Raw genomic sequence first — 13,052 nt, 5'->3', positions numbered from 1 at the left:
TGACATTTGGATGCCCTCTAATCTTGAGTGCTGCTTGGCAATTCCAATTCAGTCAAGCAGTGAAGAACGTTACCTGCCTATGTGACCTTATTTCGCTTATATTTATGTTATTTTTGTCTGCTTCTCTACAGAAAAATAAGTTTATTTAAGAAGGATTCTGTCTAAACACTTACCATTCTTGCACTCAAATTTCTCAGAATAGATCACTTGGCTGCATACATTTGGGCTTAATGCTCATATTAGCAAGGTAATCTTCCCCGTGGTTTCGTGTTCCTTAACAACTGCAGTGGCAGTTATGAAGTAAATGGCCCTTGCTAGAATATTATAATGCTACTATTTGACTGAGTGCTTTACTCCAAGCCATGAACGATTTCCACTAACACACGGGGGGTTTTAGATATTTTACAGCCTATATGGGAGCTGGAAAACAGACCCTTGATGGCTGCTTGAACACTACCATTCTGCTCACTGAGAGAAGGCAGATTTTGTCCAGGGTTACACTGTCATGCCTGACAGCAATTACAGTGTCCAACCCTTAAGGTTTAACTCTGAAGCTGTCCTACTGAATTTAAAGTTGAGCCTGACCCAAATACCTTTCAGGCTGTCAACATGTTATTTTGACCCAGTTTCATTTTCATCATAAAAATTCAATAGTACCATGTAGCCAGTTGTTTAAAAAAATCTGTGTTTTTTAAAAAATAATTCTCACTTTATCAAGAATGACAAATGTTGGAAATCTCAGAGAAAGAATTCAAGTTACCTGAAAAAGCATTACTATAGTATCTCGAAAGAGTTTGCATAATATCTTTAGAATGCTGGGTCCAAGGTGCTATTTTTCTGTAGGTTTTTACTCGATGAACAAGTTGAGATCCACCATACTGAAGTGACAATGTATCTCCATGATCTTCATACAATTCTTCAAATAATCTAAAGCAGAGAGAACAACATGGTTAAGAATTCCAACAAGATGAATTTTTACAACAGTATGCCAGTGATTATTTCTATTTTATTTTTACTATCTTTCACCTAGAAAAATGTTTAAGTGTAAACATCCATACTTACCTAAAATGATGTGTCAAAACAGAAATTAGAAAAGTATCAATAACAAAAAACATATATGCTCCATTTCTATTAACAGTTGTAGGAAAAAACTACTATTTTAATAATAATGATAATTTCTAAAATGTCTTACCTAACGGCATCTGTGTCAAACAGCAGATTGGGTTTGTCAATCAGGCCTAAGGAATAAAGCTGATAGGCCAAAGCACATTTCCCAACCATAAATTGGGCTGTGTTCGTGCGATCCAGACAGTCAACACAATTTGTTCGAAGAACTCCAGTCTGAAAAAATAAGTGCAGGGACATATAATTAGTTTCAAGTCCATTAGTAAATATCAAATTATTCTTTAGGGCATAACAGTAATTTTTGCCACCAAATCATCTATACTAATAGAACTTAATTAAGGTTGCACATGTGGTTCACTGGTGCAGATTCTCACATTTGCAAACCCATGGAAGTCTTTTAAGTACACTGAAAACTCACTCAAAGTGTACGGAACTGTTTGTGCACATAGTTCAGGTTTTTTTATTATTCTCTTGTTAATTTATAATACATAGAAACCAATGTAAATGCCCCATAAACAGAAGGAGCTTTCATTTAAGGAAACAGAGTTGCACATCTTCCCACCAGTGCAACTCTCTTTCTCTTTACAAGCATCTGAGTGGGATGCAACTGAACAGATTTTTCATGGAATCATAGAATTGTAGAGCTGGAAAGGACCATGAGGATCATCATCCAATGCCCTGCAATGCTAGAATCTTGCCCAACAGGGGCTGGAACCCACGACTCTTAGATGAAGAGTCTCATGCTCAACCGACTGAGCTATCGCGGGTTCCTCAGTTCCACAATTCATGGCAGGTTTCTCATGTCTGGTTTTATGCAAGCATCTTGGACAAATGTATTTTTTTAACCATATCCACAGTATGAGATAAGTGAAACCTTTTTCGGAGTCATATTGCTTTGATAATAAGATTAATGCAGTGATTTCTCATTCTTACATAATACTACTTTAAATTTGAAGTACTGGATATCATTTCAAAAAAACTGCTTTCAACCCTGATACTAAAAGTATTTGGGGGGAAACCATATGTTTATAGAAGAAGAAGAAGAAGAAGAGTTCGGATTTGATATCCCGCCTTTCACTCCCTTTAAGGAGTCTCAAAGCGGCTAACATTCTCCTTTCCCTTCCTCCCCCACAACAAACACTCTGTGAGGTGAGTAGGGCTGAGAGATTTCAAAGAAGTGTGACTGGCCCAAGGTCACCCAGCAGCTGCGTATGGAGGAGCGGAGACGCGAACCCGGTTCCCCAGATTATGAGACTACCGCTCTTAACCACTACACCACACTGGCACCCTATAGAGACATCAAGTGTGTGCTTGCACATTTATAGCACATTGAAAAGTTGTGCAGCAATTCTGCTTCATACAGAAAAATGTGTGCGTTTTAGCTATGAATATGTAGAAGCGTAAACATTAACAGAAAACATTCTTGGAACTGAAATTATGGATATTATGTTGTACAGTGGTACCTCAGGTTAAGAACTTAATTCGTTCCGGAGGTCCGTTCTTAACCTGAAACTGTTCTTAACCTGAGACACCACTTTAGCTAATGGGGCCTCCCACTGCTGCTGCGCCGCTGCTGCACGATTTCTGTTCGTGTCCTGAAGCAAAGTTCTTAACCCGAGGTACTATTTCTGGGTTAGCAGAGTCTGTAACCTGAAGCATCTGTAACCCGACGTACCACTGTTACAGATGCTTCAGGTTACATACTCCATTAAAATACCTGTAAACGGCCCGTGGGAACCACAATTCCTCCCAGCTCATTCCACCTGTAAGACAGAACATTGTGTGTTACAAAGCATTTATTCTATAAGAATTATCATCAATCTGCCCTCAGTCAGTAAAGACATAACCCTGGGAGATAATCCTCTAGACATTTACAACTCTGGAGCTTAATGCTTGGGGAGATAATTCTAGGAATCTGAAGCTCTGCTCTAGGAAGGAAACCTGAAGCGGCTACAGTAAACATCAACCAGAAATTACCCTGCACTTTGGAAAGGGGGTGAAATGTAATGCATAGTTCTACAAACACTGAAAAAGGTCGAAGTGCAGACTTGGAAAATTCAATTTAGAAACAAATAGTGCATGCTTAGCCTTCAGTCAAGCTCAGTATAGGTTAGTTTTGGTTTAAAGTGCAGCTTATAAACTTAAGTGTACCAGTAGGCCTCAGTTCTTTCACAGAAATGCTTAAACAGAAAATGTTATCCTACAACCAGGGCACTTGGTATTATGGCACAGAGGAAAGGGAAAATGCTACTGATCCTGTTTGAACCTTGTATGGGAAGCCAAGGCTGATATTACAGTACTAAAAGGCCCAATTTGGGTAGGAAGTTTCGTTCTTTTGAAGAAAGCAGTTCACTCAAGAGAATTGTTACTAACACTTCACCTGAAGGAAGTACTTTCCACATAGTTAATTTCCATTAGCATATAAATTACTCTGAATGCTTTGTAATGGAATAGACATTCAGGTCTCAAGACAAATGGTTCCCCAAGAACAGGTTTCATTACATCCCAACACAAATGAATTGCCTGTAAATATTAAAAAATACCCTTTAATATTAATGGCTTATACACCATTGAATAATACATAAAAATATATTAACAAGTTGAATCAAGCAATTGTATGTGGTAGATCAATAACTGTGTAAGCAGTCTCAAATTAATTTGTAAATTGTAATGAAAAATCAAGCATTACAAGTACAGTCGTTTTTGTTACACACATTTAAGATTTGTATTTTGCCTCTTATGCTACAGTATCTGCTACATGAAGAATAAATCATCTTAGTGACTACTACTCAGAGCCAATTGAAACAAATAAGAAATGAGCAACAGCAAAACTGTGTTAATGTGTATAGCAACATTAATTTTGATAAAATATACAGAAACCAGTTTTGTATTGGGAAGATGTAGCCTGTCAAATCACCCAGGAAATAAACCATGTGAGGCAGAACTTGCTACATGATAAAATACCGTTTGCATTCCCTATATAATTCCTAGCAGGGATAAAGAGCCTGTGGCCCTCCAGATGTTGCTTGGCAACAACTCCTACCAACCCCGACCACTGACTATGCTGGGTGGGGCTGATGGACACTGGAGTTCAAAAACACTTGGAGGGCCACAAGTTCCCTAGCCATGGTTTACAGTAACTGATCATTAGATTCTATTGATGGTATTGCAATTTGTGAATCAATGGTTTTAATCTTGTGAACCGCCCTGAGATCTTCAGATGAAGAGTAGTATATAAATTGTAACAACAGCAACAAATTGTTTCTGTGTAAATACTTCTTTACTGAAAAAGGAGGAGGAAATTATCTTTCAACAGTCAATTGCTGTTTTTCTCTAAAGCAGCTTGAGGAGAGCTCCTTTTCAGGAGCTGGGCTGCAAGATTTAATTCAGATTTCTCTTCTCCTTCCATGTGATGTTTTATTAATAAATGAATAATTAAGGAAGTCCTTTGTCTAGCTAGAAATGACAAACTATCACATGTAACAAAGGTAGGTAGTTTCAAATAGCACACTGACAGTGCCATAGATTTAAAAACAATTGACCAGGGAAATAATAAAAATTATCCCCCTGGAATAATCAGAACTCTTCAACCATGAATCAAAGCTAGTTAGTCACACTTAAGTGCCATTTAATGGAACAAATAAGTTCCAAATAATTTTTCTCATTGTTTTCCATGGGACTTAAATGAGCTTTCTTTGGACTGGAGCTTTAGTATCCTGGTGGACTTCACAAAATTGGCATTAGTGAAACCTAGGTGACTTCAGAGACAATCCACAGCATACAAGAGCACTGTGTTTTAACAAATATTGCTATAAGACTTCAACTAACAGCACTCAGTGCTCAACTGGCTTTTGAGTTTAGAGCGGGCAAGATAGCTGCCAAGATTTAAAAATCACCCAGAGAAACCCAGTGTACATGATAAACTACTGCATGTATTCCCTAATTAGTTCATACTAATTATTCATTAGGAACTTGGGGCAAGGTTCAAAAGCACAGGATACAGCAGCTATGACAAGCATCATCATCATCATTTAATTTGTATACCGCCTTTCTATCTTACAATACTCAAGGCAGTTTACTAGCTGAAGAAACAAAGAATGTACACCTTATAACAATCTAATGCAATACAAAAATGTGACAATAAAACATAGCTTTAAAATAAGCAATCTACATCAAATAAAGTAACATCCAACAAGCAGGTCAGGATCTGGTCTGTGCATGGCTTGAAAACTATTTGGAAACCATATGCATGCTGCTTTGAGTTCCATGGAAGAAATGTTACAGATGGGTAGCCGTGTTGGTCTGCCATAGTCGAAGTAAAAAAATTCCTTCCTGTAGCACCTTAATAGACACTATTACAGTGGGTGTCTCCGGTTATATGGACTCTGTTCTGAAACCATATGCCATCAGTGCTCCCAGCTATGTACGTGACAGCACAGATTTTCTGAGGAAAATACAATCTTTAAATAATCTTCCCAACAATACTATACTAGCTACTATGGACGTGGAATCTCTGTATACCAACATCCCACACAATGATGGTTTACAAGCTATAAGGAACACCATTTCAGATAAAACCACAGCGGACCTTGCCACCAAACTCTGCCAATTTGTCCTTACCCACAACAACTTCAAATTCGGTGATGACCTGTTCCTTCAGATCAGCGGCACAGCAATGGGCACCCGCATGGCCCCACAGTATGCCAACATCTTCATGGCAGATTTAGAACAACGTTTCCTAAACTCCTACCCACTCAAACCTCTCTTGTACCTACGATACATTGACGATATTTTTATCATCTGGACACATGGTCAACAGACCCTGGACACCTTTCACCAGAAATTCAATGATTTTCACCCCACAATCAACCTTACAATGAATCAATCTATGCAAGAAATACATTTTTTGGACACTACTATAAAAATACAGGATGGACGCATAGACACAACCTTATACCGTAAACCAACTGACCGACAAACATATCTACATGCCTCTAGCTACCATCCCAAACATACCAAACAGTCCATTGTATATAGCCAGGCACTACGTTACAGCTGCATCTGTTCCAATTCTACAGACAGAGACTCTCACCTAAGAGATCTACAGCAAACCTTCTCAGAACTAAAATACCCAGCAGATGAAGTTAGACAACAGATCAACAGAGCCAGACTGATACCCAGAGAGAACTTGCTGCAAGACAGACCCAAAAAAGAAAATAACAGAACTCCACTAGTCATCACATACAGCTCCCAAGTTAAAACAGTTCAACGCATCATCAGAGATCTACAACCTCTCCTGGACAATGACAGTTCTCTTTCTCAAGCTCTGGGAGGAAGACCTTTCATTGCCTACAGACAGCCACCCAATCTTAAACAACTCCTAACCCACAATAATACTACAACCAGACTTAACACGGACACTGGCACCAGAGCCTGCAATAAACCCAGATGCCAACTTTGCTGCCACATACACCCGGACAACACCATTACTGGCCCCAACAACATCACACATACCATCTCGGGACTATTTAATTGCTCATCGTCTAACATTGTGTATGCCATCAAATGCCAACAGTGTCCTTCAGCTCTCTATATTGGACAAACAGGCCAAACCTTACGCCAAAGAATAAACGGACATAAATCTGACATCAAGAATCACAAAACAGAGAAACCAGTAGGAGAACACTTCAATCTCCCAGGACATTCTATACAAGATCTCAAAGTAGCTGTTTTACTACAAAGGAATTTCAGAAATAGACTGGAAAGAGAAGCTGCTGAATTACAACTCATTACCAAACTTAAAACAATGGAGAAACCTGGTCTGAACAGAGACATCGGATTCTTATCTCATTATACATGACTAAGCCATTTCTCACCTTCTCACCCCTTGCCTTTTCCTGTAAGACCTATTACAGTCGTTAAGAGTCGTCAACAGGCTCATCTCAGCTATCTGCCAATCTCCAATTCCCACCACCCTTCTAAGTAATACCCCTCCCCACCTTCTCAATATATAGAAGGATCTGGTAACTTCTGTTTCAGTGTATCTGAAGAAGTGTGCATGCACACGAAAGCTTATACCAAGAACTAACTTAGTTGGTCTTTAAGGTGCTACAGGAAGGAATTTTTTTACTTCGACCATGGAAGAAATGTGGGTTATAGTTGTAATGAATAAACACAATAATGAGATTTGAACTTTCGGCTTACTATACTAAAAAGGGAGCATAAAATTGGTGTTCTTGAAGCAGCCAGAAAAGCTTAGCCGACTTCTGCTTACAAATAACCTTCAATTAATGTTCTTAGAACTGTTTATCATCTCCCAGGAAAGCAAGAAAGTATAAAATTAAAGGTATAGGAGATTTGCTGACAACACAAATAATAAAACACTACTGTATGACAAACAATGATTACCCCTTGTTGTTATGAAATATCTGGAGTATACTTTTCTATTTATCTACATCGGTAATAAATGAATGTGGATTTCAAACCACTTTTTAGAAATCTTTTAAAATAATTATACACAAGAGAGCATTCTCCCACATACATACTTCTCATCTGGGCGCAAGACACTGCAGTAGGAAGCAGGGCGACTTACAAAGAAGCCAGTTTTCTTCACTACATTCTCTGCAATAACGCTCAGCCTGTCAAGGACGTTACATAGTTTGCTAGATGGAAATAAAAGCAAAAACACTGAAGACATGTTTGTATTTACTCTCATGGAAGAACATCTTTTAAAAAAAAATCACTTCAATAAACACCAGCCTCTTCTGCACTCTGCATGCATTGTATCCCTAAGCAATGTTAACCAAAGTTTAAAAAGAAGATAGCAACACACTATCAATAAAAGAATAACCTGTTAACTACTTCCATTTCTCTGTGGCAAAATCATTTTCATAGAAAAGGGATGGGGAACTGGTAACTCTCATCAGCCACAGACCACCATGACAGGAGTTGGTGCAACAACATCTGGAGGGCCAGAGATTTCCCATTCCTGTTACAGCATCTCCAGAAGAATGGATCACAAACAATCAAACAACTCTGCTAGTTTTACTCATGTAAAAGTACTCACAATCCATTTTGGACTATCTGATACAGTTGGAATTTTGAGAAAGTGCTGTGGGCAACAGTTACAAAATGGCTGCCATGGGGAGCAGGGTATAACACAATATAGCTACCATGGGACAAAACACTAAAGGGGGAATAAGCTGAAATACTTGCACCGATTGAACATTTGTAATAGCACAATGTGGAATTCCACCCATGAAGTGCTTTAAAGTCTAAGCAAAAAGCCTCTGAAATGCAGAGCTGGCTGGCTTGATTTCCAAACAGTACCAATTAACGCAAATGACTCACACTTCATTTACATTCCCATGATACACTAAATGAACAATATAAAAATGGAACTTCATCTCCAGGGCCACAAAAGACACACTCTGAAGAGAGTTATGACAAAGTTCCCTCTGTCCCAACTAACATCTGGAGTCATGTGCTGCTCTAGTAATAAAACACATACCTCTTTGTATATTTGGCCATGTCCCATGGAATATATACAATTGCATGTTCAGGAGGTAGAAACTGATTGAGGTAGGTGACAGCAGCAACAAGCTCTTCACTCAATATCCTTTCATGTTTCCGTTTTTCACGTTCCTTCAAAAGGGAAAAATTAACTGATCATGGTAGTACATACACAAAGTAATGTTAACTCTGAACAAAAAAGAGAACACAAATATTGCAAATGATACAGCAGGGTAGGATTTATTTCTGCCCCCACAAAGTGTAGGCAGCCCTTTCTGGGGGTCATCACAGATTTAAGATAATGAAGAGAATCACTGTCTCAAGCCTCCTTAAATTGACAGAAAAATCTGTTCATTTCACTCAATTAAAAAGGCAAGGTCCTGGGATCTTGTGAGCACATGTAACAATGCAAAAAAAGAAGAAGAAGAAGAAGAGTCACTATTGTTTAGCATATGTTATTATTTTTTAGAGTATGCATCTGCCATTCATCATGAGATCCTAAGACATGCTTAAAATACAGTATTAAAAATAGTTGGAACAGATTGCAATCAAAATAAACGGGTGGTCCTAAAATATATGTATCAAGTGTCAAAGGTCAAGGCGAATAGGTGTATTGTATTTAGGATACAATGGAAAGTATGTAATGAAGGTGCCAGGTGTACCTCTGTATTGAGGGCTTAGGTTGAATGGGCTAGGAAGAAACGATCTCCTTAATACTCATTAAGTATTAAGCTACTCTTTTTCTTCAGTGACTTCAAGTGATAATGTTGCCATGAGAAATAGAAGTCCAAGTAGTATAAGAAATGTCAGCTACACTTTGGGAAAATTCTGAGTTCTGACAAATGTATGGGCCTGAAATAAGTATCTCCAGGAACTGCTCTACATTCAAATGAAAGTATAAAATGTCTGTGGGGCAGGAAAAAGTGTATTGTTTTGAGACTGGGGATATTTATAAATTGTTTGAGATTCTCCTTGGCAGGTCTATGCCCAGTAGCCCTAGTGCAACAGCCTCCACTGCATGCCCAGCTGTTTTCCACTCTCACAGTCATTGTATTCAACCCATGGTTAAAACATTTCTCCATACAAATTTTAGAGGAAGAATGTTTTATGAAGCAATTCAATAAATTAAACTTATCCATACTTGGACTTGTAAAATAAAGAAAGGAAAGGAAAGGAAAGGAAAGGAAAGGAAAAAATTATATTTGAATATACAACTATTGTTTAGTAATTCAAACTTGCAGTGCTTCTGATATAAAAATATACTGAAGTACTAACAGTGTGATTTTCAAGAGGCTGGTCTTTATCATAAATCCTCTTCCTCAGTCCAAGACTAGATAATATCCATAATTAGTAACACTTTCGAATAGGTTTTTAAATTTCTTTTTTGTCCTTACTTCACCATTGTTGCACATTTCACGAAATGCCAGTTTTAATTGTATAAATCCAGTGACTAAAACGTAAACACATCCCCCCAATTCAAAAAGGCCTTTAAGAAGCCAAGCACGAGGCCGTTGTAAACAACATTAGACATAACAGGGAACAAAATCATTGTGGCTCTTGTATTTTTAGATTGAGTTTAGAACTATACTGTGTATCCAGGCTCACATGACTCTGCCATGTGAATCATTCACAGGGCTTCTGTAGTGTGGCTGCAAATGTGTCTCCCTGTGGGTGCTTGATGCAAGGATGTTAACATTAATGCTCTCTTACCACTTGTGTGTAGGGGGAAGGGGAAATAGTATCCTGTTCATGTGATGAAGCATTAAATTAACTGCTAATCAACCAGAGAGGCTTTCTAATTCAAGTATTTGGAAGTTCTCTTCAGATCAATGAGGGTTTTTTAAAAAATGCATTTGTTTGTTTAATGCGATGTGGAAAGGAAAAATAATTAGGGATATACTTTTTCAGCATTTTTATGTAATCATGACTTCCACTGTAGACATTTTAACAAGTATAGCATTCAAAAATGTAGAGCAAGCTTTTAATTATGCACCTAAAACATATGTTACAAAATGCTGTCAGTGTAAACCTTTCTTCTTTTTTTGTACCTTTAAAAAAACATTCCTAGTATTATTTACAGAATGTTTTCAAAGGTGATATATTTGTGTCATCATCCCAAGCAAATGGTGTCCTTTTTTCCGACAGAAGGCTGTTTGATCTAGCAGCATCTTCTGTCAGTGGCACAGGGATCAAGGTGATTTTTGGGGAAAAATTGTCCCTCTCATCCTGACAACAAATGCATGCATAGGGCAGTCAACTTTCTGCCCCTAATAAGCCCATGCAAGACACTAAGGCACACAAAGCCTATATAGTCAACTCAGTTTGCACTTAATGGGCAAAGGCTGGTCTATGTTTACCTTTTGGGATACTCTTCTTCTCCATTTATTATTGTTATTGTTTTGACCATCATGGTCATATTAGCCCAAGGGAGTAAATAACCATAATATACACTGATACAATAGTGAAGGGCAGCATCTGGCTTAATCAAGCCATGGCATTATTCAGCAGGCCTTTCGCTCAAAGCTTTTCAATAGGGCTGCACCATTCAGTCCGATATAAATAGCACACACTATTTATCACATCTTTTCTATGACTAGTAGGTCATAATACAAGAACTGCAGAGGCAAAAACTAATGTATGAAAGTTCAGGTACTGGAATAATTATAATAATTTAAATGATGCTCAATTTAAAATATGCCTAACAAAATATGAGTCAAGTCACCCTTCTCCAAGGATAGACTTGAAACATAGAAAATTTTACTGCTCTTGTTCTTTGTATACAACAGACATAAAGATTTGCCACAATTCTGGATGTACTAGGTAGGGGTAGATGTCTGGATTTTTTTTTATATATAGCAAATGCTTAACATATTTAACATACTAAGGCAGAATGACCAGCACCAGAAAGAAAGTATAAATGAGACAAGGGAATTGTCTAAACAGAAAAGTGGATTTTTCTTCCTTAGGTGTCATTTGCTTTCAAGAATATAAAGTACCAAAGAAAGTGTCTGCTTTCCAAAAGCCTTAATGCTGAGTTAGCACACCCACAAGCAAGCACCTGGACTTATAAAGAGAATTTGTATTAATATTTTGATGATAGCTTGAAAACTTCTTCCATCTGTTGCTTCCCTATTTTCTAGCTGTTTTCAGCATTATAATGTATCTTTTGGTCTCATCTGCCGCTTTCCCCCATCTCTTCCAGTTTCTAAAGAGCTATGACAAGAAACACCTGGCTTGGGTCCACGTTCTCCTCTACAAGCTGGGTACAGCAATTTAAAGAGAACACATATGAATCATCAGCTCTTGTCGCTACAGCCTTTTGCTTCCACCCTAATGCTCTGAGCATGCCATGTGCGTGTAATCTGCCCGTGCCTGCACTGCCTAGAAAATATGTCTATCTAGGCAGCCAATCAATGATGCACTAAGTAACGATGCACAGATGCTATGCACTCAGTGATTCTACTGACCATCCCATGAGGGATTTTGGAGTGTGGCAGAAACACTGCTGCCAGTGGCTGACACTGATCAGAGAGTCGCCTTACATCTTTTCCAGTTTTATTCTCTCAAGATGAAAAGTTCCTGCCGATAACCAGCTTAGTCATTCTTTGTGGCACCCCTCCTTCTTCAGATGCCGGGAAGGAAAGCTAGAATAACTGGTTTGGAATTTTTCAACTGTTTCTTGAAATACTACAGAGTTTCAAACTTCTGTAAAGGTATCCTGAAATATTTTTATCCAGAATGTTACAGAAGTTCCTAAGATTTAGTTCCTTCTAGAGCACCACAGTCTTGGCACCTAGAGAAACATTTTAATAGTTGCCCTTTTTGCTACATCAGTCTTTTACAACTTACTATGTTTGAACTTAAGCACTAAAAACTTGGTTGTTAAAAAATGCTTACCTCTATACACATTAAATTTCCTTTCAGCTGTGCCCTGTTCTGTTTAGAAGCCTCATGTAGAGCCTCACATGTATCTGTTTAACTTAGCTTTACAATATATTGAAATAATGGAACTAATATTATTTTTCTCCCAGGAGGATCCACAAATAGAAGCTGACAGAGATGGAGAAAGAGGGATGTTGAAAGACTCTTATGGGACTTGCATATCCTGTTAGGCAAATGCATTTTGGAGTGTTGAATTGGCTGTTGACAGCTGTTCTGAAAGAGCCCTGGAACAATGCAAGTGAAAACAAATGAACTATTTTGGTAGCCTGGTTTATTTTATTCCCAAGACACAGCTCCTTCAATCCAATTTATGATCTACACAGATCAAAAGGATATTTTGTAAATTAAGACATCTGAAAGCAGTCCTGTTTAGGGAAGTTTTTAATGTTTGATGTTTTATCGTGTTTTTAATATTCTGTTGGGAGCTGCTCAGGGTGGCTGGGGAAACCCAGTCAGATTGATGAGAAAGAATA

The 13,052-nt window shown here is 38.1% G+C and overlaps 1 protein-coding gene across 3 annotated transcripts in view; it reads right to left on the bottom strand.

Annotated features, from left to right (window-relative positions):
• The window catches only part of FIG4 (FIG4 phosphoinositide 5-phosphatase), a 57,270-nt gene that overhangs the window by 20,876 nt on the left and 23,342 nt on the right, over positions 1–13,052 (bottom strand). For all 3 annotated transcript variants that reach the window (XM_081000379.1, XM_081000380.1, XM_081000378.1), the window contains exons 11-15: positions 8,636–8,769; positions 7,671–7,787; positions 2,843–2,888; positions 1,193–1,341; positions 761–927 (exon numbers count right to left, since the gene is read on the bottom strand). In XM_081000379.1, coding sequence (XP_080856505.1) covers positions 761–927; positions 1,193–1,341; positions 2,843–2,888; positions 7,671–7,787; positions 8,636–8,769 — 613 coding nt within the window. The remainder of the gene's footprint in view (positions 1–760; positions 928–1,192; positions 1,342–2,842; positions 2,889–7,670; positions 7,788–8,635; positions 8,770–13,052) is intronic.

Source organism: Podarcis pityusensis (genome assembly GCF_964106645.2).
Source record: "Podarcis pityusensis genome assembly, chromosome: 3".
NCBI lineage: Eukaryota > Metazoa > Chordata > Lepidosauria > Squamata > Lacertidae > Podarcis > Podarcis pityusensis.
Note: the sequence above shows the minus strand (reverse complement) of the source record. Positions and strands in the feature narration are given on the sequence as shown.